The 16,283-nt window shown below is 44.4% G+C and overlaps 1 protein-coding gene across 1 annotated transcript in view; it reads left to right on the top strand.

The window, feature by feature from the left end:
- The window catches only part of Col4a3 (collagen type IV alpha 3 chain), a 132,039-nt gene that overhangs the window by 54,179 nt on the left and 61,577 nt on the right, over positions 1 to 16,283 (top strand). Inside the window, exons 3-13 of the mRNA XM_028874137.2 lie at positions 1,406 to 1,495; positions 5,021 to 5,065; positions 6,501 to 6,545; positions 7,695 to 7,757; positions 8,389 to 8,442; positions 9,297 to 9,323; positions 10,243 to 10,320; positions 11,757 to 11,819; positions 11,942 to 11,977; positions 15,300 to 15,341; positions 15,557 to 15,637. Coding sequence (XP_028729970.1) covers positions 1,406 to 1,495; positions 5,021 to 5,065; positions 6,501 to 6,545; positions 7,695 to 7,757; positions 8,389 to 8,442; positions 9,297 to 9,323; positions 10,243 to 10,320; positions 11,757 to 11,819; positions 11,942 to 11,977; positions 15,300 to 15,341; positions 15,557 to 15,637 — 624 coding nt within the window. The remainder of the gene's footprint in view (positions 1 to 1,405; positions 1,496 to 5,020; positions 5,066 to 6,500; positions 6,546 to 7,694; positions 7,758 to 8,388; positions 8,443 to 9,296; positions 9,324 to 10,242; positions 10,321 to 11,756; positions 11,820 to 11,941; positions 11,978 to 15,299; positions 15,342 to 15,556; positions 15,638 to 16,283) is intronic.

Genomic DNA, 16,283 nt, shown 5'->3' with positions numbered 1-16,283 from the left:
TATATTTATGATGTTGCTAAACATGAGAGAAGAAATTAGAGCAACTTGATTCTCTCGCTTCAATATAAACATTGAAACCCACAGATGCGGTGCTGCAGCACTGGAACAAGACCGCCCCCTGGTGGCAACTTCCAGCAGCAGCACGCCAGTCAAGGGGGAAAAAAAAAATCAAAGCTCCATTGCAGAATTCAAAGTAAAAAGAATGCTGTGAAATCTCATCAGCTCGCTCCATTAACTCGCAATTTATGACAATTAAGACAGGGGCAGAGCTAAAGTGCTTTTGTTTGTTTACAAAATCCTTCCTCGGAGACATTCATTAATTGTTCAACAATATCGAAGGGTAACTATTAAAAAAACATTCCAAAGAAAGCACATTATAGTTCATTTGATAAGACAGTTTATATATAACTATATGCTAATTATAATAATTGCTTTATTTATAGATATTATGTCTATAATTCACTTGTACTAGCCTCCCCCTTCCCCAGGAAGCTATGAATGTAGCCTGTTCACATTTGCTCTGGAATGCACTCCCTTTGTTCTTGAACTTGCATTCAGGCATCCATTGAGTCGCAGTTGTATGCAAGATACAGTCCGAAAACGTGTGAAAGTAACTGAGCTGTGAGAAGGGTCTAGCAAATCCACTTCTTTCTCTGGTTTATTGGGTGTGCTTGCCTATATATAAGCGTAAAGTAGCAAACTTTTGATCTTTTCTGTGGCTTTATTTACTTATTTATCGCATTTGCCAACTGTAACAAAACTGGCCAACTTAACTAGTGGCCTTGACTGCTAAAGACTATTCCTCAGTATTCACACTCATGGGAAGGCTTTTGTTGGCCAAACTCTATTTTACTCACTTTTACCGGGTATTTACCCACAGCACCACCTAATTCCACCTACCAGATCATTTGGCTCACACTTTGCAGTCTGCTGCCCTTGACACCTCTCCTGCAGTTCCTATGGAAACAGCTGACTGGGGTACTCATCCCTGTGCAACAAAACCATCTCTCAAGTGGGTACCTCCATGGTATTCTATCTTCATTCCATCATTACCAAGACCTCAAAACCATGGCCTTCCACCTCATCCTCACCGTCTCCACCCCTTAATAAACACGCTCCACTAACCTTAATTTTCTAACCGTACTGTCTTTCGGTCCCTTTCCCTCTAACCTCTATCCCGAGTAGTAGACTTACTATCTGGGAAAAGTTAGTATCTACAAGGACATGAGCATCACTCTGAAGTCTGTGGGCATGTGTTACTAGATGGTGGCTTTCCTAGGAGCTGGGTGCTAACTATTGACTCCCTGATCCAAGGGACGAATGTCACAAAGAGAAGGTTGTGGTGAGGCAGAATGTTTTGCTGGCTAATTGCCCCTTGTTTCTTGTGTCATTTTGGTTTTAACAGGGGGAGAAAGGCTATCCTGGGCCCCCTGGTTTTCCTGGCCAGAAAGGATTTCCAGGTCCTGAAGGCTTGCCTGGACCACAGGGACCTAAGGTATGTCACCCCGTGAGCTTGGTGAACCCTCTGCCCACCTAACCCATCTTCATGCCCACCACATAGGCCACTGAGGCCCTGAAGACAATTCCCCATCTTAGTCACCTGGTGGGTGAAAAACCGATTCTTCCTTTCCTGTCTTAGCTGAGCTTCCAGAACTGCATTCCTACCCATCCAAACCCCATGTGGTTCCTACCCATGAATCTGGTCAAGCTTGTCTTACATGGGAGGATGAGTCTTTTCCTCCTTCACTGAAGATTTGTCCCTACACCTGTGCCCTGACCACTGGGATTCCCATTGTGACCTTAGTCCAGGAGCATGTCCTTTATAAGGACCTTTGAACTATGCTTTTGATGCTGGCCCTTCTCTTTTAGTGCTGAAGAATGCTAATATTTTTTTATACTGGCATATAACTTCATCTGGATTCTTTAGGTACCCTAATCGAGGGATTGGCATCCTCTCCTTGTCTTTTCTGTAGGTCAGGTTCTTGAAGAAATAGTTAATGTGGTACCTGTCGATCACCTGCTCTTCTCCCCTTACCAGTGACACTTTGTCTTCGGCTTCCTCCCCTGAAAACATTTCTGCAAACCTCCCCAGCAACCTCCAAATGGCCACTGCAAGGGTGTTTTTGTGTCTCTACTTGACATGAACCTCCGCTTTGATTCAAATTGAGTAGGATCTAGAGACATCTGTCTGCCTTTGGTTTTGGAAGTCCCCTATCCCTCATTCTCTTCCTTTCTCCCCATCCACCTCTTCCTTTGGGGAGGGGAGTCTGTTGAGCATCAGGCTTCCAAGGTCTGTAACAGAGCCTGCTACCCTTCACACTTGTCACGCATCTTTATCCTAAAGACTGTGAGACACAAAGGGCCTTGTTTCAATAAATACCCAGGAGGATTTACTAAGTAACTGTGAACCACTAGGTCTGCTGGCCATACCTTCCTACTGGGGACATTATCTAGACATTATCTGGAGCTGTCAGGCATACAAACTCCCCTGACTACAGGCCTCCAGCAATCTGTGAACTAGTAATCAATAAAAGATTATTGTAATTGATCTTTGTGGAGCCTTTCAAAATTCCATACTGTATTGACATATTTATTATAATAATACCTAGAACACTTAAATGATGTATTTACTCCATGCCAAGCACTGGCCCGATTATTCCTTCCTGCATTTCATTTATTTCTCACATTGACCCTGTGATGCATACACAGAACTCAAGGAATCCTTTTTGTTTATCACTTTGTTATAAAGGATGCATGTAAACAAACAGACAGGTAAGAACACAAGGTTCACTGAAGGTCCCAGAGTAGGCACTTTCATCCCCTGGAAGTGAAGTGTGTCGCCTACCTGTCCAGAGCTCTGTAATTACTTCAGGCTGGGGGATTCTTTCAGACTCTTCCTCTAGGAAACAGGATCCACTCCTCACCCAGACACCACTCCCCTGCTCCCTAGACAATGGGGCCGTATAGCCAGACTCTCCAAGCTTCTAATCAGGGTTTGGCCTATCTGGTGACCAGCCCCCCAGCCAGGAGCCCCCCAAAAATCTGCTCATCAAAAGATGTGTCAGGAATTCTGAGGGCTTTGGGAACTCTGTATGAGGAGTCAAATATTAAGTAACTAGAGACAATCCATGCACCCCATCTCTAAGGAAAAATGAAGGATCATGGGAGTTATAGGCCAAACACTAAAAGCAGAGACAAGTATCTGTTTACTACACCTAAGCAACCAAAGCCATACTTACAGTTTACAAAACCAAGCCTGATGCCCAGGACCCAGGAATTCTACCATTCCTGTCTATCTCGTCCAGGTCAATGTTCTCTTTCTCCATTTCTTCTTCTGGTGCTAACCTTGAATTAGCTAGGATGGGGAAATGGCTTGGATGGTAGAACATGCTGGCTTACAAGCATGAGGACCTGAGTCCAGATCCCCAGCATCCACGGAAAAGCCAGACATAGCAATGGGCATCTGTAACCCCAGGGCTGGGAGCGGAGGGACTAAGACAGAGCATTCACCGAGCTCACTGGCCGGCCAGCCTAACTGAACCGACAGACTCTCTGTTCAGTGAGAGACTCTGGTTGAAAGCATAAGATGGAGGACGGCAGAGGAAGACACCAAATGCCAAATCTGGCTTCCACACACATATGTATGTGCGCACACCCCCACACCCACACCTACTTTTAAAACATTAACTCCTTTCAGGGCTTGGACTTGCATTTCCCTTCGCTTCACTGGTAAAAGGATTTTTGATATGTGAAGTCTGCAGGCAGACTAGCCAAGAACTCCTTTCCTCGTTCATTCTCTATACCCCACTCTGCTCACTTGCCTTCAGCACCCCTTTACGAATACCATTGGCAATTAGAGTTGTTAGCACCATGGTGCTTCCTGTGGATTGCACGATGTGCAAATATTCCATTAAACTAACCCAGAAAATGCCCGTCATGTCATGAGATCTTATTTTCAAACATAGCTTATAGGACCATACAGCCTCGAAGGAGAACTTGACCGAAGGCAAACAACCAGAGAACAATAAAATCTTGCCAAAGCTTCCTTCCTCAGAGTTATTTTCTGCACAAGAAGATTTACTACAGGAAAGTAAAACCTGCAAATCTGTCTTCTTTTCTGCCCTCTGCATAACACAAAACAGCTCCCACGGGGGGGGGGGGGGGTGGCAGGAGATACAGCCTTGAACATGGCCTTGCACTCAGGAATTCCACCTCAGAAGGGAACGGCTAACTTTGGCCTTGACGGTTCAGCCTCAGAAGACTATGTAACATCCCTTTCTCAAAAAAAGAGAAAAAACCTGAAGTGCTCCGGAATGATGGAACCAGCTTTTTGATGATGCTGCTCTCACAGCAAATGGCTTTGTTAAAATATTCTCCATTTAAGGCTATTCACTATGAAAGGGGGCCTCAAACAGAGATTCATTATGCGCCGGGAGCAACATCGTCTGTGGTGCAGGGAGTCCTCACTGTTATTTATCTACTCCTACCTGGCAGGCACATTTCGTTAGGAAGTGTTTCTCCCGCACAGACTTGCCGGCTGCTGCTGATCGCCTTTGCTGTTGGAACCATGGTGTCCTTCCTTATCAGATCTCAGCAGCTGCCAGGTCTTTTGCAGGCTCACAGCGCTTTCCAGTCAGTACAGGAGAAGTCCAACGGAACCCTGTTGAAATGGGGATTCTCAATCAATATGCCTGGGAGGAGGAAAAGGGGCGGGGCTGTTTGTACTTACGCAAGCTCCCAGGGTGAGGCCAAGTCACTGGGCATTGGTGCCTGGTCCTACTTTTGAGTAGCAAGGGTTGAAATGCAGTTTTGTTTGTCTATTCTGATTGCTGCTTGGTTGGAAGCAGCAAGGGATCAATATACTAATAGATATAATAATCAATGTAATAATCACAAGAGCAAAACTGCTCACTGTGGAGACAAACCTAGGGCCTTGGATGCGTAGGTGTCAATCCACCAAATCTTTTTTTTTTTTTTTTTTTTTGCTCTACTGACTTCTCCTCTTTCCATTTGGATCTAGGGCTCTCTCGGACTTCCGGGACTCACTGGCCCCAAAGGCATCAGGGTTAGTAGTCCCGCCCATCCGTTCTGATTGTTGGTTGAACACTCTTCTTCTAACGGCAACAGCTAGTCACCTGTCAGAGAGGAGGAAGGACATCGTGTTTGGCTCCACCGATGGAGTTGGAGAACAGGAAAACGAATCCACTGGCTGAGACCAAAATAAGAGTCCCCACCTTAGGGACAGATGTGCAGTGATGGGGAAAGGGCCCGAGAGAAACTTCCTAGAGAGATGGAGATGTTGCTCCTGGGTGAGGGAGGAGTGATGCTGAAGTGGCCCTGGGAACGGCAGTCCTGGCCATGCATGCCTAGCATCCCACCACTCGGGTGCAAAGATTGGGAGTTAGAGATAGTGTGAGCTACATAGCAAGACTCAAGGAGAGGAAGGGAGGGACGCAGGGAGGAAGGGAGGGACAGAGGGAGGGAGGGAGGGAGGGAGGATAAATATATATATATATATCCCCATGCTTTTCACATAAACATTTTACTATACATAAAATACACCTTAAACATGAATTTCAGCCAGGTGTGGTGACTCACATCTACAACCTCAAGCACTCAGGAGGCTGAGGCAGGAGGATTGCTGTAAGTTCAAGGTTGGACTGCCTAGTAATATTCCCAGGCTAGCCTATAGAGTGAGCCCTTGTCTCCAAGAACAAACAAAAAAGAATCCCCCCACAGCCCAAGCAACCATGACAACTCCCTCTTAAGAGTTTTATAAGGTAAAACTTTCCACAGGGGAAAGTGCCTGTGACACAAGCCTGAGTTCAATACTGGGAACCTACTTTATTTAAAAAAAAAAAAAAAAAAAAAAAAAAAAAAGCCAGATTCAGTAGTGCACAATCCCAGCACTCACATCCAAACAGAAGGCGGCTATGGGAGAGTCGGCTGGCTACCCTGGAATGTGCAGCATGGCAGAAATACCGAGAGACCCAGCCTCAATAAGGTGAAGAAACAGAAAAAAACTTACGAAAAGTCGTCCTCTGACCGCCACAAGTATGCTGTGCACATGTGTCATAGGACTACACACAGGCACACAGGCACACTGACAGACAGACAGACAGACACACACACACACACACACACACACACACACACACACACACACACACACCAGGTCTGTAGGTGGGAGGCAGGGGCAGAAAGTCATGAACTCAAAGCAGCCTGGGATATGTAGATGGTACGTTTGAGACCAGTCTAGGATACACACACAGCTTGACTGACCCTCACCAAACAAAACAGAAATCTAAAGGCTGAGTAAAGGCCAGATGGACAAAGGTCTGTCAAGCCTTTTTGTTTGTTTTTTCTAATCACTTTTCGATATATTCAATACATAGCTACAAAAAAAAATGGTCATTGAATTGGCAAATAATTTTATGTTTATAGGATGAACATTTTTAACTGTTTTTCCCTCTACCCCCTCCTCTTTTACTTATGTTTAGGGGATAACTGGATTACCAGGATTTTCAGGTCCTCCTGGACTTCCAGTAAGTAATGCCAAGCATGTGTGTGTGTGTGTGTGTGTGTACATTTGTATATGTGTATGTGTGTAATATGTGTATTTATGTTTGTATATTTTTATGTATCTCTGTGTATGTATGTATATATATGTATGGATGTGTGCATGGATGTGTACATTTGTATATGTGTGTGTGTATATGTACATGTATGTGTGTACATTTGTATATGTGTGTATGTATATGTGTACATATGTGTGTATGTATATATGTACATGTATGTGTGTACATTTGCATATGTATGTGTAATGTGTGTATGTATGTATATATATTTTTATGTGTCTCTGTGTATGTATGTATATATATGTATGTATGTGTGCATGTATGTGTACATTTGTATATGTGTGTATGTGTGTATATGTACATGTATGTGTGTACATTTGTATATGTGTGTATGTATATGTGTACATATGTGTGTATGTATATATGTACATGTATGTGTGTACATTTGTATATGTATGTGTAATGTGTGTATGTATGTATATTTTTATGTGTCTCTGTGTATGTGTATATATGTATGTGTGTATGTGTGCATGTATGAATACATTTGTATATGTGTGTGTGTGTGTGTGCTCCTGCTCACATGCTCATCTTAATGAAAATGTCAAAATAGTCACACAAGGAAACATGTCTGACACACTCTTTACAAGAAGAAAATACACCCTAGGATTGAGCATGGCAGAGTGTGGATCTGTGTGACACACGTGCACAACTGAGTGGAGGCCATAGAACAAAACAGGACGACCCTGTTTGTAGCAGAGAACAGTGACCTCATTCTCTTCTGTGTTGGTTCCTTGCCTCTTCCCTCCCTTTCTCTCTCACTTAGAACAGCATGTCATGTGACCCCATCTTCTGTTTTCTAGATTTTTATCTAAAATAGCCACAGCTCATCCAACAGTCTTTATCTTAATTAGCATGTTTTGTTTGCCATGATATTTAAATGAAATTTTAAAAAAAAACTACAATTTAAGTTTGCTGCATAAACATTTAAGCAACCATTTCTAGCTAATAGCCATTTCAAATCATCTGTCATTTCCCTTGAGTCCTGACTTTTTTGCAGGGTCCTGAGCCTTGTGGAGCTGCCTCTGTCTTTGTCAGTGAATCTTGCTCTCTTTCTAGGGCATCCCAGGCCACCCTGGACCTCATGGGCTGGCTGGTTTACCAGGATGCAATGGTTCTAAGGTACGTCCCGCCTGCACAGATAATTAATGAGAGCATTGCTGAGCGAGGAAGTCAAGAAGAAGCTGTAGTGAGATGGGAATGGACTTTCGGGGAAGCATTCTTTTCATCAGACCCAACAACATGATTTCAAGTAGGAACTGCTGCATTTTTCCTTATGTATGGTTTCAAGGGAGTTTTCCCATGGGTTCCCACAGACACTCAATGACTTACTCACGTCAGGGGTTGTAGATATCAATCAGAGACTAAAGCTTTGAGTACAAAGTGTCTGGAAAGGAAAGCCTGAGCTTTGCTGGGACCACTTGCCTCCTTTGTGTCCTGAGTCCTCCCCTCCCCTCGTAGGGTGGCCACGAGCAAACTAATTACTAAAGTTCCAAGAAGCAGCAATTAAAAAGTTCTTGGCACAATTAGGCTGCCATTTATGAACAATTTGAGAAGCAGTAGACCCTGATCTTATTGTCAACTAAGATAATGGGTTTCTGGCCCTCAGCCTTCTGAGCTGTAGCCATCAGGAATTTGAATTGGTTTGCCTAGATTTGCCATGGCTGGGTTGGAGGGGTGACCAGGGGATAGCTATCCTCATGGGCTGTTCTAGCACAACTAAGAATTGTGACAAACTTTCCATGTCTTCTAGGGTGAACAAGGATTCCCAGGCATTCCGGGGACACCAGGCTATTCAGGGCTCCCAGTAAGTTTGCATCCCTAACTCCACATCATGGACATAAATGTTGGATGAAAGCAGTCTATTCCACGGGCCATGCACACAAACCTCTCATGATATTGGGAAGGCTGAGTTATTATCAGACATTGGAGAGAGGGGGGGGAGGGAGGGAGGGAGGGAGGAAGGAAGGAAGGGAGGGAGAAGGAAGGGTGGGTTATGAGATCAAGTTTAGACATTAAGGCTTTGTTTTACTTTTGATGCATCTACATAAAGATATATAATAAGCTGACTGACTGGAGGAGAGGATGTGAGTCAAGCTTCTAGCAATTCAGAGAGAGCAAAGAGAGCAGCGATATGGAGGTCAGACTTTACTCCAGCACGTAACTTCTAAGTCAAGGGGAATGAGCAGGAAAAGAAGAAAAGGCTGCAATAGTGGAGAGAAAACCAGGAAGAGCACAGAATGGAAGCCCCAGGGAAGATGTATTTCAGTGAAGGATGGGGCAGCCTGGTGCCACCAAAAAGTCTAGAAATACAAGGACTGATGTCGTGGTCTTAGTCAATGACTTGGAATCACTGCTGACCTTGGAAAGCAGTGTTTCCATGGCAGGAAGGAGCTGGGGGCATATATGGAACTAGGGAGTAGGTGGGAAAAGAACAGGATATAAATTTGCAGGCAAGATGGAAGAGACACTTGTCTGGATTGGAGGGAGGCAGGAGACGAAGAAGAAACTGTTGAGCTGTTGAAATGTGGAGATGTGAGCATGTTGAAAGCCAGTAGCAAGAATATTGTGGGGCCAGCAGGCAAAACAAGGGAGTGGAGACAAGGTCAAGTGTACAGACTTGTTTGGCCTCTGGTGGTTAATGCGTTGCTTCTTCCCCAGGGTCCTCCTGGTTTGAAAGGACAAAAGGTAAGTCATCTGTCAAGTACTATTTTACTGAAGATCTCTAACCATATGTATGAAAAGGACTTCAATTAATTAATGAAATCTAAACTACTACAAACTGACCTCATAAACCAGGTCTTGGTATTAATAATTCAGACACCATAGAAATTAAAACATGGCACTGTCTCCTATTAGTAAATTCCTCTGGCTCTTGCCATAGACAGGTCTTTGGAATGGTTATTATCATCCTTTAAGGAAGGAGGATCTAGAGGAAGGAAACTGACCTCATGTTTGAGAGTCCACATTCTAGGTTAGGAATTACTCCCAATTTGAGTATTATTGGGAAATGATTTATTATTCTTTTTCCTCACAGTACGTTGGCAGTTCTTTTAAAATAGTATAAAAGTAGGAGGAGGGGCTTGTGAAGCCACACCCCCACCTGAGACTCTGTAGGCAGCTAATGGTTGCTGGGGAAAGAGAGAGATTTTCCTCTGTGGTGTAGCCACTGGTGAGCTATCCATGTGCCTTTAAATAGCCCCTCAGCCATGGTCCTATAAGAAACCTTAATTAAACTTATGGCTCACCCACACATACACAAAAATGTTGGGGGGGGGACATGAGAGTATGGGAGGACTATAATCAGCAGGAGTGTAAAAGGAATGGGATTAGTGAGGGGTGAATATGATCAAAATTCATTATATATACAAGTACATAAATGTCCCAATGAAACTCATCGTAACACATATAGGCTAACAAAAAATATTAAGCAGTTCTTTGAGTCCTTCAAAATGGAATAACTGCAAAACTTTAAAACACTTCTCTGTGTATATATCCTCCCACACACTCATCGTTGAGGAGGTACGACCTTCAGTGAGCACTTAAGAGGGGAGGGGGCTTGAAAATATAAAGTTGACAGGGGTTGATGGTAGTCTCTGTTTTCAAGGGTGAGCCTGCTCAAGGAGAAGACAGAGAATTCAATGGAAAAGGTGACCCTGGGCCACCTGGGCCGCCAGGCTTCCAGGTACAACACTTCCTGAAGGAATTCTCATTCATATTCATATTCATATCATATTCATATTCTGTATCTCCCTCCCTCCTTCCTCCCAGCTCTCTCTTTCTCCTGTCTTTCCCTGTCTATAATGTCCACCTCACGTATGGTTCTAACATGGACCCCATTAGCAGAAGCAACATGCTGATATGCAAATGTGGGCATCTTTTAATCTCCTCTTAAGTTCCTGTCACCCTTCTTAAGTTTCTCTCTATTGGCTACAATCAAGGATGGGTTTACACCATGCATTGACCACCACTTAAAACTGGAGCCTTAAAGAACATCCTGGTTCCAGTATTTACACAGCATCTTTAAGAGTTTTATTGAAGCGTGGCTCTCTCCCCTTGAACCTTAAATAGTTTGTTTCACTAGTTCGTCTGTAGCTAGCCTGGAGGTGTTCCATAATAGATCCAATGAGACACAACTATTTGAGGCTTGTGTATGCTTTGGGATTCAGAAGTTGAGGCTGTGAGTGTCCTCATATGGTAAGCCAGGCCAACAGACCTAAGCTGTGAAATTGGGCTAGGAGTCGAAGAGCCACAGGAATGTGTCTAGAAGCAGTGATGGGCTTCCGAGAAAGGCATGGGAAAGGATGGCTCTTGATCCTTTGCATAGAAACCAATCGCGCAGAAAGGAGAGTAGAGACCAGGAACATGGATGTCTCCTGTCAGTGCAGTTCTTAGATACCAGTTACATGGCAGGATTATTTCTAGGCTCTAGGGCCCAGATGAGCTAGAAACCAGTTCTAAAACACTTGTCCTCAAGGAGTCTACATTCTAATGAGTAGACAGAAAAAAATATCAGTCAGTAACTGTACCATGTGTTACACAGTAATGAATGCTAATGTGGAAAATAATGCTGAGAGCGGGGAGAGGAAATATCAATAGGGAAGAAGGGCTCCAGCTTTGGACAGACAGAGAGGGAGCCCAGAGCTCCAGTGGCTGGATCCGAGGTTCTAATCCAGCAGGGAGGCCAGCCTTCTGAGAAGGCCAGCTGCATCGAGAGATAAGGAAGAGGTGAGTCATATAGGTATAAAGAAAATTAGGCAGGAGAGCTGTGGGTGGGGTCAGCCCTAAAGGAGGAGGAGAAACACTGTCTAAATACAGGGAGGGAGGGCAGGAAAGACAGGAAAGGAGAAAGAGAGGAAGAGAAAGAGAGGGGAAAAAACTGAAAACTGCCCCCAAAATCAACAAGTGTTGCTGGTCATGCTCCTGTGTGCAGTAGCATCAGGATGTCCCAGGTATCTGTTGCCTACAGCAACGAGTTTGGAGCTTACTATAGTGGGTTGCAGTCACTTAGAGGGGAGGTAATATGTTCTTCTGATTTCATTAAACCATCACTATGTCTAACTAATGGGCTTTGGTGGTATTTGACAAGTACATTAAATTCACTCTTCTCTTAACTTCAAGGGTTTTCCAGGCCCCCCAGGTTTTCCAGGGCCTGCTGGTCCACCGGGTCCTCCGGGAGTTTTTGTGAGTATGGAGTCCCTGGTGCTATGCACTCTCAGTGTATACACAGGTGATGGCAAAATGTTTTACAGCATTCTCTGGCTGGATGTGATTCCTGCTGTAACATTTACTTATGACTTTTCTAGGGTTTTCCAGGCGCTGTGGGACCCAGAGGACCAAAAGTAAGTCTACGTTCCTAAGTTGTAGCAGTCAGAGCACCCTAGCCAGTCCAAAAGCCTAGAAGACCACTGTGGGTACCTCCCAGGGATCACAGGAGTCTCAGCAGGAAAGGGGACAGGGCCAGCAGTAACTGGATCCCTGACACACAACACTAGGAAAAAGCAAAGCTTTCTAATGGATAGGCGTCTATTGCCAGGAACCCTGCTTTAGCTCATCAGTTCTTGTAGTGGGGCTGCTGTGCAAAATCCATTCGACCTTATGTGGCTAAATGAAGGGGTGACCTTGTGTGGTCTTAGATGTTTCTAATAAAAAAATCAAGTTGTAGTTTAAGGATAAAAATGTTGAATGAATAAAAAATTATATAATTAAAATTTAAAAATGTTGAATCCTGATGTACAGGACACTCCCCAGTGTGCCCTCACATTTATTGCTTTGTTGACAGATACACACAAGCAGTCTCTCTGTCCCTCTCCCCGTCCCTCCTCCCCGCTCCCCTTCTTCCCTCTTCCTCTGTCTCTCATAGGTTCAGGTTCCATGAATGGCAGCTGAGTCTTGAAATCTCTTGATTCCCCTGCCGCTTCTTACACTAACGGGACAAAGAATGTGAGGGTTGTTTTGCTCATTGTTGTGACCAAGTACCAGACTAAAGCAATTTGAGGAAGGAAAGGCTTGTTTGGGCTCCAAGTTTGGGGGGGCAGTCCACCAAGTAGGAGGTCGTGGCAGCAGGAGCATGGAGCTGGTCAAGCGGCATCCATAGTCAGAAGGAGAGGGCAATGAATAGCATTGCTCGGGCCTTCCTCTTTCTCTTCAGTCTGGGGCACAGCATGGTGCCATCCACACTCAGGCTGGGTCTTCCAACCCCAATCAACCTCATCCAGAAAACCTCTCAGAGACATGCCCAAGGGTCACCACCATGGTGATCCCAAATCCCATCGAGTTGACAACCAAGACTAACCACCACACCGAACAGCCACAAACACGAAGCGACACCCGGGAAGAGGAGCGTGGGTGGGGTGGAGGGGCAGAGCCAACCCAAATTAAAGATGTATGCAAATGCCACAAGCTAGTGTTACTTTGTATGCTAACTTAAACTTGAAAAGCCACCCTTCAGCAGAAACTTTTTATAGAAACAAAATGCCAAGCCGGGAGGTGGTGGCGCACGCCTTTAATCCCAGCACTCGGGAGGCAGAGGCAGGCAGATCTCTGTGAGTTCGAGGCCAGCCTGGGCTACCAAGTGAGTCCCAGGAAAGGCGCAAAGCTACACAGAGAAACCCTGTCTCGAAAAGCCAAAAAAAAAAAAAAAAAAAGAAACAAAATGCCAGATAAATAATGGTTAAAAAAAAAAAAAAAAAAAAAGGTATCTCCTAAGAGAAGATCCACTGTTACTCAGACTAGACTGTTGATGGGAGATGCTTCAAAGCAGAAATGGCATGTTCTAATCTAAGAAATGTCCCCATAAGATTGTTATTTTATGTATGTTGCTACTACATGTGCACTTCTACATGGCAACCTTAGGCTATTTTCTTAGAAAAAGCTGCAACATGAAAAAAAATCCTGATTTTTTTTTATATATATTATGAACATTTTGTAAGGTTTTCTCCATGTTTCTTAAGAAAATTAATTGGTAAGATTAAGACATTGGACCACATTTATGAGATTGTTCCATATAATCTTTACTATGAAAACCATTAAAACAAAAATCAACTGGCCTGGGGAGATTTTTATAAAAGATACTGCTTCAAATGATGGGCTAGCCATTGCTATAGTCTGTTTTCAATTGTTTTGACGAATTTCTACAAACTAGGTAGAAATGTATTCCTTACAGAGATAGACGCCGAGGAGTCTGATGTCAAGGAGTGGCAGGGATTTTCCGTTCCTTTTCATTTTACTTTTACATTTATTTCTTCACCTGTAGAGTATGCATGGCAAGGCACATGTATGAAGGACAGAGGATAGCTTAGAGGAGTCAGTTCTGTCCTTCCGCTATGTAGGTGTGAGGAACTGAACCCAGACTGTCGGGTGCCTTTGTCCACTGAGCCATTTTGATAGACGGTGTAAAAGATTCCCTACAGAGTGCAGAGAACGTATAGATACCGTACGAGGAGACAACGCTCACACAACTCACTCCTCCCTTAGTCCATGAGTGAAATAACCAGCTCCTTTTTAACAGTCCTCCCAGCCTTACTTCCTAATACTTTCCATTTCCTTACTAGCTCTGATGGGTCAGTAGTGCAACAGAAACAGCCGTTGTTGATGAATGGAAGCTATTCACCTCCAGTGGTCTCGAGTCACTAAATTACTAAAGGCATGGCGTGGCTTGCTTTCCACTCCTGGCGTCTCTGACTTGAATTTCAGAACCCTGAAGTTCAGTGACTCATCCCTCTTATTTTTAGTATGACTAAAGTAGGCCATCAGCAAGAGAAGCAGCCAGGGTAGGAAGTCAGGTAGCCAGGAAGTTAAGGGCTCACCAGGAAGTAGCCAGCCAATGGGATCAAAACCAGACAGTGGCTTGGCCAGAAAAATTCCCACTGTGCCGTCTTCCGTTCCCCACCCCTAACACTTGTACCATATTCAGTGAGTTTCCAGCTTCCTGGGCCCCCAAACCTCCACCTTTAAAAGAAATATATTGCTGTTCTTCTACAAAAATAGTAATACACTTTATTATTTCAAAACTAAGATGAATATGTAAGTCTTCACTTACAAAGACAGAAATCTTAACAAGTTTCTTAAACATAATGGCTGTATACGAGGGGGTGCTGTAAAGAACCTGCCAACAAGACTGCTCCATTATTAGGGTGAAGGCTTTTATTCTGAATAAGAGAGAAACAAAATAGCCAGAGGCACCTGAAATAGTCCAGAGCAGAGAAAAAAGACAGAAGACTGGACATGACCATAGAATCAGGGAAGGGGAGAGGGTGAGAGAGAATAGTGGAGAGTAAGATGGCAAAAGATTGCTGGGGGTGTGTGTGGGAGGGGTGGGGGGACACTTTGTCCTTATAGAGAGAACAAACAGGTGTCTGGAAGGAGGGAGGCCTGGGGAGATGAGAAGGACCTTCGAAGTGTCTAGCAAGTACTTGTGAGTAGAGACGGAGGAGCCTGGGGCAAGGGCTCTGATGCGTAACCACGGGTGCATGTCCATGGAGCCATGTGTTCCTTTCTGCAGATGCAAGAGAAAGAATTCCTTTGGGGGACATGTCACAGGTTCCTGAGGAATGCTGGCTTTTATCTAACTTCCTGAAATCCTTCTATGATCCAGCCTGAAACTCATTTCTAGACAGATGGACTTCCTGAGACCTAACAGTGGCATTTCATGCTTTCTTACAGGGTCATATGGGCGATAACGCGATAGGAGAAAAAGGCGAAAGGGTAAATGACGTGCCGCAGTATGTGTCATTGGGTCCGAAGATGTACGCTCCCCAGTGCATTTGCCTCTGGTTCATTTGTGAGCCATGCTGAGATGAGTGCTTCCATTTGCTCGTTCGTTGTGGATGGAGCAGGATAGAAAACAGACCTGTGAGAGAGTAAAACTGTTGTGTTGATGATGCTGGGTGGTTCTCACCCTCTGCTGTACTTGTCTTTAGGGTGTGAAAGGATTAACAGGACCTCCTGGGCTGCAAGGAACAGTGATTGTTACACTCATCCGACCCCCGTACAACAAATCGGTAAGGCTGCAGCTTTGTGACTATGGCTGTGCCTCTGTTTCTGCAAAGACATCTTGATGATCCCTCATCTCTTTTAGAAGCTCCACCATGAGCCTTGCTCATCCCAGTTTCCCACTCCTGGCCAGCCTGGACATCTAGGCTTAATTTCTCCCTATATCTTTCATGGTGAAGGATAAAAAATATTAAATGGGGAAATAGAGACATGTGACTCCAAGCCAACAGCCTGATTCTGTTCACCCTTCTTCCCTGTTCCCTCTCACTGTGCCTAACACAGTATGTGTGGCTTTGATACAACAGGATGGCAATGACCTATGGACAGGGTAGAGGCATACTACAATCTAACGGGACCCTTTGCATGGCCATTGTAACCCCAAGGACACACTCAGTCTTCTCCAAGAACACTACTGCTCCACGCCATTTCGACGCTGATGGTTTGATGTTCTTCTAGTGGGATGACTAAGAGGACCGGGATTCGCAGCTGAACTAAATGCTTAGGAAATGTATCCACAATACCATGTGCCGATCCAGCCACTAGCCTGGCCTTGGAAAGACTGGGAGGGTAAATAAAGAACTCAGATGATATTAGATTAACCAAGAAACTAAGCTCGTGGAAAATTACATTTAATTGCTTCCAATAATAGTTTAG

Source organism: Peromyscus leucopus, chromosome 13, assembly GCF_004664715.2.
Source record: "Peromyscus leucopus breed LL Stock chromosome 13, UCI_PerLeu_2.1, whole genome shotgun sequence".
NCBI lineage: Eukaryota > Metazoa > Chordata > Mammalia > Rodentia > Cricetidae > Peromyscus > Peromyscus leucopus.
Note: the sequence above shows the minus strand (reverse complement) of the source record. Positions and strands in the feature narration are given on the sequence as shown.